This window comes from Octodon degus, unplaced genomic scaffold (assembly GCF_000260255.1).
Source record: "Octodon degus isolate 3935 unplaced genomic scaffold, OctDeg1.0 scaffold00153, whole genome shotgun sequence".
Classification (NCBI taxonomy): Eukaryota; Metazoa; Chordata; class Mammalia; order Rodentia; family Octodontidae; genus Octodon; species Octodon degus.
In genome coordinates this window covers 2,835,479-2,852,764 of record NW_004524729.1, presented here as the reverse complement: position 1 = coordinate 2,852,764, position 17,286 = coordinate 2,835,479, and the positions used below count along the sequence as shown (strand labels likewise).

Sequence of the window (17,286 nt, the reverse complement as noted above, 5' to 3'; positions counted from 1 at the left end):
TTTAACATTTATTTATTGTGTGTGTGTGTGTGTGTGTGTGTGTGTGTGTGTGTGTGTGTGGCCAGCTCAGCCCACCAGGGGGCGCGGCTGGGCGGCATGTGGTGCTGGAGGATTGAACCGCGGTCCCTGTGCTTTGCCAAGCTTGTTCCAAGTAGGTGCTTTAGACCACTGAGCCATCTCTCCAGCCCCAGCAAGATTATTTCTGGTGTGTCTATGGCACGGTCATTGTCAGAACCTGGCTGCCAGGAGGTGGGAGGTGGATTCAGGCTTGAAGGCAGCACTGCCCTCCAGCTTCATTTGGGAGCCCCAGAAGGTCCCGTCTGCATTCCCATCGCCTTCCATCTGCCTTGGGATAAGTATTGCCCAGCACTGGAAGTTTCCTCTGTCGTGGTCCAGGACACCAGGGCACCTACCCCCGGCCAAACCCACCACCAGACTTGCTGCCGACCTGGAGCACCTACCGGATTGTTGCTGGTCTTCCCGGCGAGGATGACACGGGCTTTGACTTTGTTCATGTTGAAGTTCTTCAGGTAGGCCTCGTAAATCCTCTTGGCCAGGGACTTGAGGTCAGCAGTCTCGGCGTCCTCGACATCCTGGTCGCAGGTAAGGATTTCTGCTTTCAGCTTTGCCTTCTCCGATCTTGGCATCCGTCCGAAGCGAATTGCTGGGGGAGAAGTGGGGACGGGGTCAGGGGAACAGAGCAGAGCAGGGAGGAGGGCGTGCAATGGTGGCAAAGTGACACAGGTGGAGCGAGAAAGACACTCCTGCTGTGAGCTGGGCTATGAAGGGAAGCAAAATCCAGTCTACTAAGGAGAGAGAAAAGCAAGTGCAAACTCCAGGCTTCAGGAGAAGGTTACAGGGGAAGCCAGCGCCAATCGCTGGCGCCCAGCAGGACTGCTTCTGTCATAAGGGAGGTACGGCAGCCGCAGGACAGTCCCCGGGTGACCTCTGTCTTCTCCCTGCAGCCCTGATACGCTACTCATCTCAAGGTCTGTGCATGGCATGACTCAACACCGCAGAACTCAGAAGATGGTAAATTGTTTGAAAGGACAGCCGCTTCATGGGGTGATGGGACAGATCTGCCACCCCCAGGGTTTCCAGCTGGTTTGTAAATTTTTTCCCTTTTCTGGGGACTGAACTGTAGTTCACAGAGCTGCGTCCCCAGTCCTTTGTATTTTCTGAAGCAGAGTCACACTAAATGTACGTTGTCCAGGCTATGTTCAACCTCGTGATCCTTCTGTCTCAGCCTCCCAGAGAACTGGGATTACAGGCACAGCCACCATGCAGGACTCCTACGGGTTATCCCTGTGTCCTGCTCCTTGCGGTCAGGAGAGACATTTCCCTCCTCCTGAAGTCTCCCTGGTTACGAAGTGACCTGCCTGCTAAAAGGTACAGCATGTTCACTCAAAGCATGTGTGGTGCATCCCAGCTGAACAGGCTGGGTAAATCGAGGCACAGCCTGGGACGCTGTCCTGGGCAGCCCCGCCTACCGTTGTGTGACATCCCGACGGACAGGCACTTGTGGAAGCGGCAGTACTGGCACTTGTTCCGATTCTTTTTCTGAATCCTGCAGCTGCGGTCGCACTTGTCATACACCAGCTTCAGCCGGATGGTCCGCCGGAAGAAGCCCTGCGGGGGCCACACAGCAACGTGAGGGCCGAGGCACCCGGTCAGCCACCTTTCATTTGTTCGCTCTCTTTTTAAAAAATATTTGTTTATTTATTTATGTGTTCGGCACAGAGTCTCACTATGCAGCTCAGACTCGTAGTGCTCCTCCTGTTTTCAGCCTCCCTAGCACTGGGGTTACAGGAGTGTGCCACCACACCTGGCCTCGGTGGCCTGCTCCTGCGCCGGGGGCGGGGCCAGTATGGCATGTGGTGCCCGGGATCAAACTTCTGACCTTGCACTTGTACTTGCCAGGCAGGCTCTTAGACCACAGAGTTACCTCCCAGCCCTGTTGTCTCTTTTTAACTTTACCACATCGAGAGAGGCAGTTCTAAAATGCCTCACGTGACCAGGACCAACATGAAACTTTAAATTTCATCGCACTAAAGATGAAAACACACACACACACACACACACACACACACACACACACAACCCAATAAGCAAAGACAGAATTCAAAGCGATTCCACAACGGCCCCATCTGACTGGGGAGGACACGGTGGCAAACTGCAAGGCCACTCGGCTCTGCCTCTGTCCCTGACTCACTCTGCAACAGAGCCATGAGGGGGGGACTCAGAACTTCCTAGGAGGGCCAGCCAGATAGTTCAGGGGTTAAAGTGCCTACTTAGGCAGGTGCAGGGACCGGCACTGGATCCCCAGGGTGCCGTGCCAGCCCCGCCCCTGGGGCACCCTGAGACTGCGACTGTGACTGGGCGTGGTGACACGCACCTGTAATCCCAGTGCTTGGGAGGCTAAAACAGGAGGATCACTGTAAGTCTGATCTCTATAGTGAGACCCTACAGACCCTGTACTAAATACATTAAAAAAAAAAAAACTTTCTGGGAATTTTTCTCAGACAGTATTACCTTTCTAAAAGAAAAAATATCTGATAGAAGGAAGCCAGGTATTGTGACCAATTTCCCTGCTTTATGAATAGCATTTAAACAGTACCTGGGAGGAAACAATTCTACCAGGAAGCCCACAAAATGCCACAGCTAAGCAACGACCGAACTGAGGCTCCGCAGGAGAAGCAGCTGCGCTTAGGTGTGAGGCTGGGACAGCTGGCAAGGAGTTTGTTTTGGTTCTGGGTCCCTTTCTTGTCTTTGCTTTTAATACATTCCCACCGGCTTGACCCACCAGCAGGACACAGTGGCTCCCTTCAGGCGCCTGAACCACTGCTGGCACTAGCAGGTCTAATCACTGCGACCTTCCTTTTTACTAATCAAATTAATAAGAGTCTACTTAGTCACTTAAATGTGAGCAATTACTGCCAAAATATAAATAGTAATCCTACTCATTCAAATTAAAATTATTACAATAATCAACAAATGTATTCTACCAAATTAAAAGAAATTTATCTTTGTGATTTTCTTTTTGTTAAAAAATCATGTATTTATGTATTTGGTACACAGACTCACTATGCAGCTCAGACTCATAGTGATCCTCCTGTCTCAGCCTCCCTAGTGCTGGGACTACAGTTGAAATGCCACCACGCCTGGTTTTGGTGGCTGGCAGGGCATGTAGTACTGGGGATCGAACCAGGGTCCTTGTGCTAGCCAGGCAGGTGCTTAGACTGCTGAGCTATCTCTGCAGCCCTATTTTTGTGAATTTTCAACAAACATTTTATGCATTAAGGTGGCTAATTTGCGCCTGCGTGCAAAGCATGGTAAGGTGTGGCTCTGCTGCCGCCAAGTGCTGCCTGTTTTATCAGCCACGTGGTGCCACTGGTGGATCAAGCCAACGAGATGATAAAATTCAAGTCAGAGCTGTTGGCAACAAGGGACGCAGGGGTGGGCCCATCGCATATTTGTAAAGTCGCGTCTCTGCGTGTCCCATGTGGCAGGTCTCAGGGGCTGCAGGAACGAATGGCTCAGCCATTTCTTGGGGATGGAGGGGAGGCTGCTGTCTCTGTCTGGCTTCCTAACCTGGGCCAGAGAGAAGGGTACAAGATAGTACGCTGAGCACCAGCAGCACGAGGCCCCAGCTGGCCTGGCAGGGCAGCGCACCCACATTCTGAGAACACAGACGAGGTGAGGCTGCAGCGTTTCCAAGTTGGGGAACCCTCTGCGTACTCTGGGAAGGGTCCTCTGAGCAAACAGTCCAATTTTGGAGCCCCTGCACTTTTGCACCTGGAGAGATGCACCCGAGGTGTCACGTGACCTCAGGAGGCCTGCAGTGGGTGGCAGGCCTGGGTCCTCCTGCAAGGGCACTGGATCTGGGCCGCAGTTGGGCGGGACCAGGCACCGTGTGACCCCAGGTAAGATGCTGACATCTCCGGTCACTGCTGTCCCAAGAGTCACTGAGGCCAGGTAGAGTACTGACCCGCCCGCCTCAGCGAAGCTGGTGGCACTCTTCCAGGGCTGCCTGCTCCTGCTCCACAGTAGTTCAGAGCAGGGCGTGCGGCCTCTCCAGGGCCCCTGAGAGCGCCAGCCTGCCCGGGTCAGCGCCCTGCCACAGCTTTATGCAGACAGAAGCCACCGCGCCAGCCTCGCCTCCCCCGAGGCCCTCACCTTGCAGCCTTCACACGCATGCACCCCATAGTGGTAGCCCGAGGCCTTGTCTCCACAGATCCTGCACTCGATGTTCAGGGCACCGTTGGGAGGCTCATCCGCACCGCCAGGGACTGCGGGGTAAATGACGGAGGACGGACTTGACGCCGGTGACAGGGTGTCTGTGGGAGAGACAGGATGTGTCCATGGAAATCCACGGTGTCATGAGCTGGGGCTTACCGGGTCTCTGACAGAGTTGGCAGAGGAGGCGTGCAGGTGCGGCCTAAGCCAGGGGAGGGGTGCTGGTCCTGAGCCAGCTGCTGTCCCCAGGCCAGGTCACACCCTCCTGTCCCCCATGGCGACCACAGCACAGGGCTCCCCAGGCCCAAGTGCTCCCCCATGTCAGCACAGCTGTGACTCGGGCCCCATCTGGCCTCCAGCCGCGTTCTGCTCCCCGCACTCCCGCAGGAACTGCTGGTTTCCTTCCTTTTTACCTTCCCTCCCTCCCTCCCTTCTTTCTTTCTTTTTTTCTTGTGTCTTTTCTTTGTTCCTTCCTTTCTCCCTCCCTCCCTCCTTCCTTCCAGATCTTCAGCTGCTAATTCAGTAAATGGAACCAAAACAGTGTCAAATTCATACAGGCAATACCCGTGGCATCTGCCACAATGGTAACGAATATGTTGGAATTTATAAGCATTTTAAACTTCTGTTAAGAAAATGAAAAGACAAACCAGAGACTGGGAGAAAATATTCCACAAAACCCATGTGATAAGACTTGTATCCAACATACACAAAGAAGCCTTAAAACAGGAAACAAACGGCCCAATCAAAAATGGACTAAAGACCTGAGCAGACCCTTCTCCGAAGAAGACAGACCCTCTGGCCCCTTCCCTTGGGGACTTGTGGATTAAACAACAATGGTGCACCACTGCACATCCACTCGTTAAAAAAAAAAAAATCTGACAGCGGCGAAAGCGACTGACGACTCAGCTGTAGGATGCTCACCTGCCATGGGGACGTGGAACAGGACGGCCACCTCCCGGACAGCTTGGCAGTCTCTTTTTGGTACCATGAACTAAACTCAGGACCGCGCGCTTGCCAGGCCGGCTCTGTGCCGCCGAGCTATCATCCCAGCCTGCTTGGCTGTTTCTTACAAAGTGAAACAGCCTCCCGGCGTGCTAGGCAGGGCCCTTCGGGGCACAACCCAACCTATCTGGACACTGCTGTCCACACAGAACCCCAGGGGCGCATGTGCTGCGGGTTTATTCTTAATTGAGTAACCAAACTGTGGTGCAGCCGTTCAGCGGGGCAGCACGCCTTGGAAGGGCAGCTGTGCCCTGAGCACCCACTGTCACGCGCAGAAGCCAGACTGAAGGGCCCCACCCCACGAACAGATGTGGGGCGTCCCGGTCACAGGCCCATTGCTAGCCAGCGCCCGACACCCAAAACTTGGAGAAGCACAGGGTGGCTTTGGCTCCTGTGTCCGTGGCTCCGAGGGGAGATGGCAGTGTGCGGTGACAGCATAACCTCGGCAGCCAGCAAAGCAGGAGCCAGGGAGGGGCACGCCCCACGCCCCACGCCCCACGCCCCACGCCCCCCTTCCCCTCCCAGCCGTGCAGTGAGCCAGGACCTCATAGCAAATCATGCCCTGATATGCTCAGCACCCGTGATCCGGCCACCTTTCAAGCACGTGACAATTCTGGGGGAAACTCTCCCCTCTGACCCTGACACCGGTGTTTGGAGGAGGCACGCCACAGCGGTGGCTGGAGGGTGGTCGCTGGCAGGTGCTGGAAACGGGGTACAGGCCTCTGAGCTGCTCTCCATAGGAAAACCTGACTAACTCTGGTGCCACGCACGTCAAGCCCTGCGGAATGTGACGGCTAGAGTGACCTTGAGTGTGTACAAATGACACAAAAACAGGATGGGGTCCCTGGATGGAAGCAGAGGTGACAAAGCCGTGACTGCTACGAAGTGCGAGGAAGAGCCTGGGGCGGGGCCGGCGGCAGCCTTGGCAAGGCGGATCTGTGAGGCCTGCAGGTGGGATGGCAGGGCAGGTGAACTCTTCCCATCTGAATCCACGCAGGCCACAGGCCAGGGCCCAGGAGGTGGCGGGGGAGGGCGCCGGTCACTGCTGGAGCCTAGGTCACGGACAGCACCAGGAGGGGTGTGAGCTTGTGTTTAGTGTAACACAGAGCAGGGGGCTGCACGTGGACAGGTCCACAGGTGTGTGTGCACACACCTGTGTGTGTTAGCACACACACGGGCATGCCCTGCTCTTCCAGCTGAGAGCCGAGAGGACGTGCTCCTGCATAGCAACCTGCAAGAACAACATCCCGCTCTCCAGGGCTCACGTGGCCCTGTGCCACCTCTCCAGGGACACCCAGCACCTTCAGGCTCAGTGCTTAACAGCAGGCAAATTGCCTGGGAGACAAGGGCTGCCCTGGGCCCGTCTAACAGAGCCTCAAGAGGAGCCCCTACAGGATCAAACATTTCCCAAGGAACAGAACTGCACCCCACAGCAAAGCTCAGGGATGTTTAGAGGGCCCAGAACCACCCAGCAGCCAACAACTTTCACTCTGTGGTGTCCAATAAAAATTGTAAGACATCCAAAGAGTCAGAAGAATAGGGCCCATGATGAGAAAAAGCATCAGTGAGCTGAAGGGGACCCAGGAATGAGAGACGACAGAATCAGAGCCAAGCCAATAAAAGAAGTTGCTCTGATCACGCGTCAGACATTCCAACGTTACAGGAAAGACTGGAGGTGTTAGGCAGACACAAGGGTAGAAGAACCGAGCTGTGATTCCACTGGTAGGAAGTACAGTGCCCATGTGGAATGCTCTGACAGATCTGACTGCAGAAGGAGACTCCCTGACATGGAGATAAAGAAATGAGATGGAGGAGGAGGAGCAGGAGGAGGGGATAGAGCAGGCGGCAGCGGAGGAGCTGGAGGAGGAGGAGGAGGAGGAAGAGGACAAGGGAGAGGTGGAGGAGGAGGAGGTAATGGAGGAGGAGGAGCATGAGGAGCAGGAGGAGGGGATAGAGGAGGAGGAGGCAGAGGAGCTGGAGGAGGAGGAGGGCATGGAGGAGGAGGAGCAGGAGGAGCAGGAGGAGGGGATAGAGGAGGAGGAGGAGGCAGAGGAGCTGGAGGAGGAGGAGGGCATGGAGGAGGAGGAAGAGGACAAGGAAGAGGTGGAGGAGGAGGAGGAGGAGGTAATGGAGGAGGAGGGGATGGAGGAGGAGGGGGGGAGGAGGAGGGCGTGGGGGAGGAGGAAGAGGACAAGGGAGAGGTGGAGGAGGAGGTAATGGAGGAGGGGGGAGGAGGAGGGGATGGAGGAGGAGGGCATGGGGGAGGAGGAAGAGAACAAGGAAGAGGTGGAGGAGGAGGAGGTAATAGAGGAGGAGGGGATGGAGGAGGAGCTGGAGGAGGAGGAGGGCAAGGGGAAGGAGGAAGAGGACAGGGGAGAGGTGGAGGAGGAGGAGGTAATGGAGGAGGGGGGGAGGAGGAGGGGATGGAGGAGGAGGAGCAGGAGGAGGGGATAGAGGAGGAAGAGGAGGAGGAGGGGATAGAGGAGGAGGGGATGGAGGAGGAGGAGCAGGAGGAGGGGGTAGAGGAGGAAGAGGGGATGATGAGGAGGAGCAGGAGGGGGTGGAGAAGGAGGAGCAGGAGGAGGGGACAGAGGAGGAAGAGGAGGAGGAGGCAGAGGAGCTGGAGGAGGAGGAGGGCATGGGGGAGGAGGAAGAAGACAAGGAAGAGGTGGAGGAGGAGGAGGTAATGGAGGAGGAGGTGGCGGAGGAGCTGGAGGAGGAGGAGGGCATGGGGGAGGAGGAAGAGGACAAGGAAGAGGTGGAGGAGGTAATGGAGGAGGGGGGGAGGAGGAGGGGATGGAGGAGGAGGAGCAGGAGGGGGAGGAGGAGGGGATGAAGGAGGAGGAGCAGGAGGGGGTGGAGGAGGGGATGGAGGAGGAGCAGGAGGAGGAGGAGGAGCAGGCTGAAGGAAGAGAACTCGGCACTCGCGAGGCGGAGCCTACTTAGTGAACCCATGCGTGCTAGGCACTTCAACTTGGAGAGTAATGGAAGATGCCTCGCTAAACGGGGAGAGAGCCACCGCGTTCACGGGGCAGAGCCTGGCACTGGGAGGACGCGCTTCTCACACCGGCTGTTGGGGGAGGCAGCCCCAGCCTGGGTCCCAGCGGGCTTCCCTCGTGCAGCAGAGCTGGGCTGGCGCGAGACCTCTGGAAACGAAGAGTGGAGTCGGGAGCTTACTTCTGGTGACTGCAGGCCTTCTTGTGCACACGCGGGGATCAGGACGTCGGGGGCGGGGGGGGGGGTCAGAGAAACAGGGAGACTGGGTGGGATGAAGCGCCCCAGGACGCGGCCGGCCGGCACTCGACCAAGACAGAAACAGTTCGGTGGAGGCAGCTTTTTTTTTTTTTTAAATAATCTGTAGCAGATTAATTGCAAATGAGGAAAGAAATTTTAACTCATACAAAATTAAATCAACAGGTCTTAGACTTAAATGTCAAACCTACAAGTTACCGAAGATGTGATCTGGGGCCAGGAGAAGATTCTTTCCCTCTCCCTCCCTCCCTGTGTCCCTCCCTCCCTCCCCCTCTTTTCCTTCCTCCTCTTCCTTCCTTGGAGATTGAACCCTAGAACCTGTGTACTACATCTCTAGCCATTATTTGACCCGGGTATCACTAATACCTGAGCTGGACTTGAACCTGGCAATCCTGCCTCAGCCTCCCCGAGTACTGGGACTGCGAGGCAAAGATTTCTTACACATGTCACAAAACACGCGCCCTGTGAAAGAAAAGACCTGCATAAACTAAACTTCATCAAAGTTAAGAATTGATTTTTTTTTTTTTTTTTTTTTTTTTTGAGATCAAGTTCTCACTATGTAGTTGTGGCTCATTTTAAATTGGGAACCACTCTGCTTCCCTCAGTACTGGTCCCCTCAAGGCTGGGACTGGGGCGGACACCACCCTGCCTGGTTTTAAGAAGTGCTTTGTGCAAGACACAGTTAACAGAAAAGACAGATCACAGACTGGGAAAGAGTATCTGTAAAACACCTGGTTAGGGCACTTGTATGCAGAATACATAAATTCTTACTAGTCAGTAATAAAGGTGGGGGCCGGGGAGATAGCTCAGTGGCATAAGAGCCTGCGTGGCAAGCACAAGGTCCTGAGCTCGATCCCCCATGCCCCGTACACACACGTCAACAGTAAGGAAACAACTTGATTAAAAGGTGGACACGCTGGGCATGGTGGTGCAAGCTTGTAATCTCAGTATTTGGGAGGCTGAGGCAGGAGGATCGTCCTGAGTCTGAAGCCAGCCTGGGATACACAGAGAGTTCAAAGCCAGCCTGACCTACAGAGCAAGACTTTGCCTCAAAACAACAACAACAAAGTGAACAGAACATTTGAACGAAAACCTCACTGAAGAAAATACAGCGCAAATAATGACTTGACGAGAAACCCAATATCATTAGAGAAATGGGAGCTAAGCTCCTCCCAGTGGGTGCCAGCACACACCTGCCTGAAGGGTGTAGGTGTCAAAGGCCGAAGACAGCTCCCGCAGGTGAGGGCGTTGGTGGGAACAGAAACTGGTACCCTGCTTTGGAAAAGATTTGGGCAGTTTCTCGAAGAGTTCTGCAAATACCTAGCCTACACCTCAGCCACTCTGCTCCCAATTTTGGACCTGAGAGAAAAAAAAAAAAAAAGCAGACCTCTGCACAGGGGACCCACTCGTGAACATCCTAGGCTGCCCTGTTCACGCAGCCCAGACTGGTTACAGCCTGCGTGTTCATGAATGGGGGCCTGGACGACCCACCACATCATATCCCGGTGGATAAAGACAGGAGCCGCACACACATGCCCCAAGGCAGGGCGACCCCCAGTCCTGTCATGGGAAGGTAGGAAGCATGGTTCCGCTGATACGAAACTGTCGGAAATACAAACTAACCTGTATGGACAGAGAAGAGATCCGTGGCTGTGGGGATGGGGGCAGTGGGGAAGAAGAGGAGCTGCAAGGGAGCCCAGGAAATGTGGGGGCGAGGGTCAGAGCCGCGTCTGGATTTCAGTGATGGTTATACAGGGGCGAGTGTGTGTGTGTGTGTGTGTGTGTGTGTGTGTGTCCCCTTGCACATCCATCAGACTGTATACTTTAAAAATATGCAGTTTATTGTATGTCCAGTAGATGTCCACAAGGCTGGGAAGAAAAAGCCACGATGACCCACCAGTGTGCCCTTCTGCACAGGAAGTTGGCGCAGCTGAGATGAAAGATTTAACTTACAAACAGGGTCATCTTTATGTTGCCTCCTGAATTAGCCAGCCACAGTACACAACGCAAAGCCTGAAGACTTGTGAAGTGATCCCACCCTCAGCCCGTGTGCGTGGCCCCTAACAGGATGTTCTCAGGGGGAGGAGGGAGTCAAGACAGTGAGGGCAACATGCCCTCCAAGCGAAGAAGCAGGGTGGGGGCGTGGTAGGGAGCCTCCCCTCCGAATGCCCTCGCACGCCACCCGCCACCCGCAGGCTGCTCCCAGGCCCAGCCCCACCCTCTCGCCTTAATATCCCCTCATTCTTGAGGACCGATCAGGCCGGCAGTCTCCCAAACCAGTGGACAGCAAAGGCTTAAGGACATGAGACAAATGACAGATTTCAGGGCTCCAGGAGGACCCCAACCCTCTCCCAGAGATTTTCTGGGGCGTTAGACCAAGAACTTCTCTTAGTGGCCGGCCCGCATTTATTATGTTGTCAAGCAAAGGAGGGGGATACTGGAGAAAATGCAGGAATCAGGGCAGGACTCGGGAGGCCTCCCAGGGCTTCCGCAGGTACACATATGTTAACTTAGGAGAGCTTCGTCATCTCCAGGAAGGCGCTCATGAGGGAGAGCCCGCAGCTGCAGTCTCCATCTAGCTGACCGGGGCGGGAGGCAGGTGTCCCTAGTGGTGGCCTTGTCCTGTCCTTTGAGGCCTCAGTGGGACCCGTGCCTCACACAGGCTCACTTGCTATGCGCCCGCTGCCCCGGGCCTTGGGCACACTCGCAAGCAGGCACGGAAAGCCAGCTGGCTGGATGAAGTCCTGCGCAGAGCTGCTTGCTGGTGTCGCCCTCACAAGCCCTCCAGTCCCACCCATGCCCACTTCCCTAGAGCTGCTGCTGATGCCCAGGCCCTGGCTGCCTTCCGCCGGGCCTAGAAAGATGACAGGCACCACAATTTCACCCAGGATCCCATGGGACAACTATACAGTTGTCAGAGCTTACTTCTGTGATGCAGTTTTCATTTTTCTTTTGGTACTGGGGCTTAAAGCCAAGGCCTTCATGCTGAGCTGTGGCCCCAGTCGCCCCTTGTACATTTTACTTTTTTCTACATTTTGAGGCAAGGTCTTGCGAAGTTGCCCAGGTTGGGTTTGAACCTGTGGTCCTCGCAGAGTGCTGGGGTAACAGGCCTGCGTCACCAGGTAATAGCCGGGAGATGGTTAATATGAAATTTCCTGCTGGGAAATCTTTTTATAATACCAGGAGTCTCCGCATTGAAGAAATGCACACTCGCAATATTTAAAAAACATCGCTGCCTGCCTTGGCTAAGCTCCAGGCATCATCTGTCCTGCACGGTGACATTTAGGGGGGGACCCTGTGAGACGTGAGATTCGGCTCCCACGTGCTGGCCCAGATACTTTCACGTCAACATTTCTTGGCGAGCCTGTGTGCTTAGCTGGGCGTTGTGGTACACACTTGTAATCCCACCACTTGGAGGCTGAGGCAGGAGGATTGCTGCAGTTTTGAGACCAGCCTGGGCTACAAAGTGAACTCAAATCCAGCCTGAACTGCATAGTGAGACCCCGTCTCAAAAAGACAAAAAAACAAAAACAAGCAAACAAACAAAAAAAACCTGTGTGGCTTCATATGTCCCCCCAGGGGACATGGTTCTGGATGGCCTCCCAGAAGTGGCACACTCACCCGTGATGACTGATCCGTCCGAGCCAGGGCCGCTTCCTAAATACTGGTATTCCGCAAAACCAAAGCTCCCGGAGCTGTCCTCGCTGAGGGACTGCGAGATGTCCTGGATGGCTCCCATTTCTTGGAGGAAGTACTCAGACAGGGGGCTCTCCAGGTCCTCAGCCTCCAAGGGGGACAGGGGACACAGGGGGCTTTCCATGTCCACCATGTTGGTGGGGTGGAGCCAGTCCAACCACTGAGATCTGACCTGCGAGAGGAAAGAGGCCAGGTGAAACCAAAGCCACGCGAGGGCCTGAGCTTCTGCTTTTACACGGAACATCGCTTACTGCAGGATGCTGCGGGCCATCTTTTCTACACAAAGATGGGGGGGTACTGGAGAAAATGCAGGAACCAGGGCAGGACTCGGGGTGCCCTCCAGGGCTTCCCCAGGCACACATATGTTGACTTAGGAGAGCTAAGTTAACCTAACGTAATGTAGCATCTTAAAGATGTTGGGAGGTACATTAGGAAAATGATTTTGTTTCTTTTTTGCAGTACTAGGGATTAACACCAGAGCCTTTGGGTCTCACTGAGTTGTCTAGGCTGGGTTCAGGCGTAGGAGCCTCCTGCCTCAGCCTCCCAGAGTGCTGTGATTACAGGTGTGCACCTGGCAGAAAACGACGAATCTTGAAGTGACAAAACATACAAGGAGAGGGGCCTGGGAGACAGCTCAGTAGACTAAGCGCTTGCCCGGTAAGCGCAAGGGCCTGAGTTCAACCGCCAGTTCTGGAAAAAACAAGCAAACAAACAAAAAGCCATACAAGGGGACCGGCAAGACAGCTCAGCAGACTACCGTGCCTGTTCAGGGACCGCCAGCAACCACATGCCATGCTAGCCCCACCCAGGGCAGGCTGAGCCAGCCGGAGTCTGGGCATAGTGGCGCACACCTGCGGTCCCATCACTGGGGAGGCTGACAGCAGGAGGATCCCCACGAGTACGAGCTGTGTAGCAAGACTCTGCAACAACCAAATACATGAAAAAAAAAAACAAAACAAAAAACCCCCACCAGGGGCCCAGCCCTATGCACTGGAAACCATTCATTCTCTGGACCGCGACCTCATCCAACCGCAGCACGGCAGGTGCTGCTGAGCTCCTATGGGCAGAAGCGCGTCCCTGAGGTCACAGAGCTCCTCTAGTAGAGACACAAAGGGGAACAGAGGAGCCAACGTGAGACAAACCTCCGTGGAGACGACACAACACAGACAGGAATGGTGAAGAGCAGGTCTTTGGTACTGGAGGTGCTGCTGGCTGGGGCTCCCAGGACGAGGCCTCCGCAAGGTGTGCAGGGGTCCTGCGCCAGAATGTTCCGGGGCAAAGGATGCCACGCACGAGGGATGTCGGAACATCCTAGTGCCACAGAGAGGCGGGGAGCCTCAGGCTGGGTGGGGGCCCAGGGAGAGCAGGCCCAGGGAGCTGGCCGGCATGCTGTGTACCACATTCACCTCGAAGCCCACCTGTACCCTTCAGGACACACGGGTAGTCCTAAAGGAGACAATCAGCCAATGCGGGAGAACATTTCCCAGAAGGGTACAAGGACAAAATGGCGGAGCATCCTGTGTTGATCTCCTCCACACCTCAGCCCAACTAGCTCAAACTGTTACCTGGGAACCCCAGACAAGGCCCAGTCTCCTCAGCTCAGTTCCAGCTCTTGGAACTCACCCCCGCTTGATCGTGGCTGGCATATCTCTCCGGCCCATGGGCATCCAGTCCACTACCACATCACTGGTCCCCACAGCATCTCTTCCCAGGCCCACCTGCAGGGACCTCCCTTCCTGTGGCTGCTTTCCTACAGCCCTGCTTCCTGTCACATCCCTAACCCTCTGGCTCCTGAGTCCTCCAGGGATGCTGAACTTGTTTTCCCATCTGATCCTCAGAGAGGGCCAGAGAAGGCACGTGTGGCCCTGGGATCGGGCCCTGTGTGAGGCAGCTCTGGACCTGTCCTGACCACAGCATGCTGGTGATGCGGGCAGGGGTGAAGGACACTTTCCACAGCACATGCCCATCTTCCCCACACCTGTGGGGGACAGTGACATCTCAAATTTGCTCAGTGTAAAGCTCTGAGTGCAGGTGAAGAGGTGCCGGCTTCCCCAAGAAATGGATTCCCACATTTCCGTGAAATTCTCATCTCCTGCTTGGAGTTCTACCAAGTGATCACAGGCCAAATAACAGAGACTCCTGACCTTCTCTAGCTTCTATGAGCGCGGCCATGCTGCGCAGCCACGTGTTATCTCCTTGGGGTGCAGGGAGTTGGGGGTTCACACCCAGGCCTGCTGTGGGCCAAGCACTGAGCTCCACCCCAGCCCTGCTGCTGCGTATTCTGCAAGGATCGCCGCAACTGGTAAACCAGAACAAGCATAAGTGTTCCTTAGCTGAGTACAAAAAGTTCAAAGCCACAGTCATTAACTCTCAGTGCTGGCCATGAAGTTCACCCTGGAACGGCCGGGGCTGGGCCACCTCCTTTCTTGTCCCTGCTGTGTCCTCAGCACCATGGTGGCCCCCATGTCCCCCAGTGTCCTTTCCCCACCTGCACATCTCATGCAATGGTGCCAGCCTCCTTGTCCTTAGCTCCAGGGAGTTGGAAAGTTTTGAAATCTTACCATTTCAGCTTCGTTCTGACCGTTCTGCTGTCCGTCTCCTTGTACAGAACTGAGATGCATGTGGAGAGGCGCTGGTCCTGCCGTTAACAAGCCAAACGGGACAAAATCCGCACACAAAGTGAGGCAATCGCAGCTTGGACTCTGGCCGGTTTTCACACAGACCTCGGAACATCCCGGCCCTTCTGCATCCACCGCAGCAGATAAGCCCTCTCTCCCCTTTGAACCAGTCCCCCAGATAAATAGTGGGGTCACGGGGCCCACCCCCCACCGAATCCCTGAGGTTTCCAGCAGGAGCTGGCATCAGGTAACCTTAGGTCAAGAGAAGAAATGTCACAGGCGGTGCCCACTACCTCAGCTCGTGTTGTGCAAAGCACAACCAGCAGGGACGTTCTGGGGCCCGGGTCCCCGCAGGCTGGCCAGCTGCAGCTCCCCCACCTGGCTCTGGGCTTGGGCCTTGAGGCTTGTAACTGAACACTGATCAATGAAAATATCCTTGTGGGAACTACGAGGCAGGGTGGCTGAAAAGCTCTGGACATTAATTAAATAAACAAGAAACGCGCGTGCTCACAGAGCCTGAGCAGGGTCAGGCTCCGTCTCACTGGCAGCTCTTGCGTGTGACAGTCTGGTGAAGGAGGCGAGGGGCTAAACCTGGAGGCGATGGGGGGGGTGTGGCGGCCACGCAGCATGTCCAAAGACGGCAGAGGTGGATGGAGTGCACATCTGCATCGGGAGGCCAAGGGGCCCGCACGGGAAAGGCCCCCAGGGGTTTGCAGAGAGAAGTGCGGGGACCGAAAAAGCACAGAGAGGACACCGAGGCCGGAGCACACCATGAGACACCGGAGCAGTACATGCCAGCCGGGGCCCAGCGGGGCGGAGCGCGGTGGGTGGTCAGCAGGGCCCCTGCGTGCTACCCCTGTCCTGAGCCTTGGCCCGCACTGGGCTGGGGCTCTGCACGCTGCAGGCCTGGCTGTGGGGCCTGGCACATAGCAGCCACTCATTAAAGAGGTGCCCAGAGTATGCCTGACTCCACCTTAGCAGTGACAGATGTAGCACGCTAGAGGGCTCCCCCTAAGGTGCTGCGAAGAACCAGGACGACTTGTAGTCCCAGCTAGCCAGGAGGATGAGGCAGGAGGATCCTGAGTGAGGCCAGCTGCCCAACAAGGCGAGGCTCCAGCTGGAAGATCGGTCATTTGGATGGAACAAAAGAAGCCAAGGGAGGCGAGGGTACCCACTGCAGCTGACGCACCCTCACAACCCTGAGTTGCTGTCGTGCGTGCTGGACCTACAGGGCACTTGACAGATATTTTCTGAAATGACCTACAGCATAGCCAGGAGCTTGAGCCTGTCTCAGCTCTGCTGTTTCCCATGCTACACGATGGGGGGGAGGGCTCAGCTTGCGTTTCCACTCTCTGAACTTCCCTTGCAACGAGTGCATCAGGGCGGACAGACACAGAGGTCAGCCTCCAACTTCGTGGCTGCGCCCTTCTGCACAGCCAGACCCTCCATGGTGGCACACCTCCGGGGCCCATCTGCCCAGACCACACGCCCTGCAGCAGTCCCTTCAAGCAGGGAGAGACCTAAAGGTGAGAGATGGGGCTTCCCAGAGGAGCCGCAGGACTGTGTGCAGGGCCTGGGTCTCGCTTTCCCACCAAATTCCAATTCTCTCCCTCATCAGAATCTGCCTAGCTTCTTAGATGTTAAAATTAATACCCAGAATCCTTTGGCTCCATGTTTTGGGAGCTAGAATCTAACAACAGTTCAGAGTAAACAAAGAGAGCTACAGTGCTCTCTGTACCTTCACCTGGTACCAAGGTTCTCGGGGCAGATTAATCATTACCCCCTGTGGCAGAGCGCAGGCCATGCCCACAAGCTCAAAGCAGGGAGGTGGTGGCAGGGGATGGGGGGGCCCACTGGTGGGGAGACTGTGGAAATGGTGAAGAAGCGGGGACCGGGTGTACAGCACAACAGACCAAATGCATGCCCGGCAGCTTGCACGTCCCTAAAGCTTAGGCAGAGGCATCCAGATCTTTCCCAACCACACTGATGGCATTAAATTTGATGTTTTGTAATCAGCAGCATTGGCCAGCCCAGTACAGGACAGGAGCGCTGTTCCCAGCCTTCGCTTCCGAGGTGCAGGGGTGTGATGTCCCCACCTCCTCGGGGCAGTGTCTTCCAGGCTTTGCCACAGGTCTCTGCTATCTGCTGTACCCTGGGATGTATTGCCTTCATGCCAAACCCAGTGTTTTAAAAAAATTTTCTGAAAGTGTGTAGTTTGTTTTAAATGTCATCCCCCCCCCCTTGTGGATGGCGCTGTCAAAATAATGAAAGAAAAGCTGCAGGTTCACGCATGTTTCATGTCTGTCATAATCGTGATTGAGTAAGCGGACAGTCCTGCCGTGAGAATCCCAAGTCTACCTAAAACGAGGTCTGTGTTTGTGGCTCAGGGAACTTAACCCTGTACAGACAGAGAGGCCACGGTGTAGACAAGCACTCGGTGACAGACAGGGACAGACGGCTGTGGCACAGGTAAAGCTGAATG

At 55.5% G+C, this 17,286-nt stretch overlaps 1 protein-coding gene across 6 annotated transcripts in view; it reads right to left on the bottom strand.

Annotated features, from left to right (window-relative positions):
- Ppara (peroxisome proliferator activated receptor alpha) overlaps positions 1-17,286 on the bottom strand; it is a 65,698-nt gene that overhangs the window by 19,006 nt on the left and 29,406 nt on the right. For all 6 annotated transcript variants that reach the window (XM_023702489.1, XM_004642403.2, XM_023702491.1 and 3 more), the window contains 4 exons: positions 12,112-12,358; positions 4,177-4,337; positions 1,491-1,629; positions 462-664 (listed from right to left, as the gene is read on the bottom strand). In XM_023702489.1, coding sequence (XP_023558257.1) covers positions 462-664; positions 1,491-1,629; positions 4,177-4,337; positions 12,112-12,358 — 750 coding nt within the window. The remainder of the gene's footprint in view (positions 1-461; positions 665-1,490; positions 1,630-4,176; positions 4,338-12,111; positions 12,359-17,286) is intronic.